At 41.4% G+C, this 2,506-nt stretch overlaps 1 protein-coding gene across 1 annotated transcript; it reads right to left on the reverse strand.

The window, feature by feature from the left end:
• Positions 1-73: 73 nt before the first annotated feature.
• Positions 74-2,476, reverse strand: LOC113942088 (aldo-keto reductase family 1 member B10-like; the record flags this gene model as incomplete). The annotated part of the gene is made up of 5 exons (XM_027633231.1): positions 74-434; positions 895-977; positions 1,453-1,536; positions 2,030-2,111; positions 2,298-2,476. Coding segments are annotated over 5 exons (471 nt in total), but the record flags the coding sequence as incomplete, so codon positions are not given.
• Positions 2,477-2,506: the final 30 nt, after the last annotated feature.

Consider the following 2,506-nt stretch of genomic DNA (forward strand, 5'->3'; position numbering starts at 1 on the left):
GTTTTTACTTTTTACAGTAAAACTTATTTAAAATATGGGACACCTCTGATGAAATTGTGAATCCATGGGGGGGTTTTTTGTGGTTTGTCAACATCTGGTTTCTGCTGATGCAAGACTGAAGGCAATCACTGAATGGTGGTACAAGCTCTTCCACCTCTGCTTTGGCTCTTCAGTAGAAATATTGTCTTCTAATAGGCAGAAGATTATTACATCCCACATTTTTTGCTGTAGAAAATACCCTTTTCTTCTTCCAAAAACCCCAAATTTCATGGGATAAACATTCTGTGTCTTCACTGGCAGTACTGGGGCAGATACAATAAGAAAACCAGATAAATAGCTCAAAGTTAGAGCAGAGGCACGTGAGACACCAGAGGTCTAGTGAAGGCCATCTTCAGTATTCGGCATGGAAAGGGTATTCCTTGAGATTTTTGGACCTGAAAGAAATCAAAGAGGGAATGTTATTTAAATGCATAACTTAAATGTTATATAGAGATGCATTGGGTACACGAAGGAGCCACCAAGGGAAGGTCTGCATCATGTAATTACAGGAAGAATATATGGAGATATATGTCCTCATTTCTCTAAATACAGACAAAGATGAAATGAATATCCAGAATCCATTTTTTATAATTCAAGTTACAGAGACTTTCCTGAAAACTGAATTCAAAATGAGAGTGTAGTTTGTTTTCTTTGTTTGTTTGTTTGTTTTGTTTTTAAAATGAAAATATTAAACCCTCTCCTGAAAAAGTGTTCTTGGGAAAACCAGTTGGAATTTGAGTTGATGTGATTTTTAAATAAACTGAATTTCATTCTACCTAGTATCTGTGACACAAAATTCCTTGTAAAGAATATTCAAAATGTAGGAGTTGTAAGAAAACGGTCAGTGTCACTTACATGTCCATTTCACAGATCCTCCAGTTTCTGTTAAAGCTCAGAATAGTTGCCATCTCCTCTTTAGTCAATTCAAAGTCAAACACCTAAAAAGAGAAACAGATGGAAATTACCTCTTTGGACAAACCAAACAATAAGAAGAAAGACAGGATTAGAGAGCAGCTCCATGCTGGAGGGTCGATTTTCACTCATGGACCACTGAATTAACAGATAGAAGGACACCTTGTTTTATGGGCACAGGAACTATTTTCTGAACGTTGTTTTTTCTATATAGGATGTTTCTGGCATGTTACTGTGTGGGGATTCCAAGCAAGCAGTGCCTGCTGATTCATCCATAAGCCACAGAACAGGAATTATCATGTAAGGGCTGTTCATTGACCTCTCCAAAAGTAGGACTGGCTTGACAGTCAGTAAAGTTTAGTTAAGCATAAAGAAGGAAAAAGTGCAGTCCTGCTGCCCAAGGAGGACATGGCAAGGATGAGAAAGGATCTTTGTTTGCTCTACAGGGAGAAGCTGTGCTGTCCCTGAAGGGCAGCACCCAGCTCACTCCTAATCCCTCACCTGGAAGTTCTCCACAATGCGCTGTGGTGTGACAGACTTGGGAATCACAATCACATTTCTCTGGATCTGGAAGCGAAGGAGAACCTGCAAGAACAGAATCAGAAAGAGGATGGTTCCTGCTCTGGAGGAAGCAGAGCCTGTTCCAACAGCTGTTTTCTCTAAGCTCTGTGCACTTTGGCAGAGCTGCATTTCAAACCATAGCCTGGAGAGCAAAAAGGGAAGCAGTGGAGCCTCACATGGAAGGCCTCCTTTCCCATCCAGTTTTGGAACAATTCCTTTTCTTCCCAGCCAGGCTTTTAGCAGTCTATGCAATGCTTTCATTCTGTGCAAGAGGACTTGAGAGGGGAAGGTGACATCTGAAGATGGGTCAAGAATCTTTTCCTGTCTGAGGGTCAAATAGGCAATAGTAGCATATATTGTAGGCCACAGAGTGGACAATCTGCATGGCTTGTTAACGCCACCAAACAGCACCACAGTTCACAGGCAACACTGTTAGAGGCTGTTCCCTCTCTTCAGACATAGTTTCCTAAATGGCTGTGTTACAGGAATGAGTACCCACTGTGTGGCACCTACTCACCTGTGCTGGGGTTTTGTTGTGCTTGGCTGCAATCTCTTTGATCTTGGGATCATCCAGAAGGGAAGGTGCCTCTGGCTTAGAACTAGACAAGGAGGGTGGGGGGAAGGGAAGAAACAACAAAGAATCACTCTAGAAAGATTCTATCTAGCCTCATCAATTAAAAAACAAAACAAAACATATACATATATATGTATATACACACTTGCACCATTACTCAACTAGTCTGAATGTTTCAGACTTAAATCATGCTAACCCAGTTGGAAATTACCCATCAGGACGGCCAAGGGGACAGTATGCTGTCACAGTGATCCCTTTGGACTGGCAATAGTTGATCAGCTTCTCCTGGGAAAGGTATGGATGACACTCAATCTGCCAACACAGAAGCAGAGACAGAGTTGTGGAACTACTGTAGTTTTTCCACACTCCAGAGGTTTTTCTAAATCCTAATTTCCTAATTACAGGCTGCCTTCATCCTAC

This window comes from Corapipo altera, unplaced genomic scaffold (genome assembly GCF_003945725.1).
Source record: "Corapipo altera isolate COAL_440 unplaced genomic scaffold, ASM394572v1 58946, whole genome shotgun sequence".
NCBI lineage: Eukaryota > Metazoa > Chordata > Aves > Passeriformes > Pipridae > Corapipo > Corapipo altera.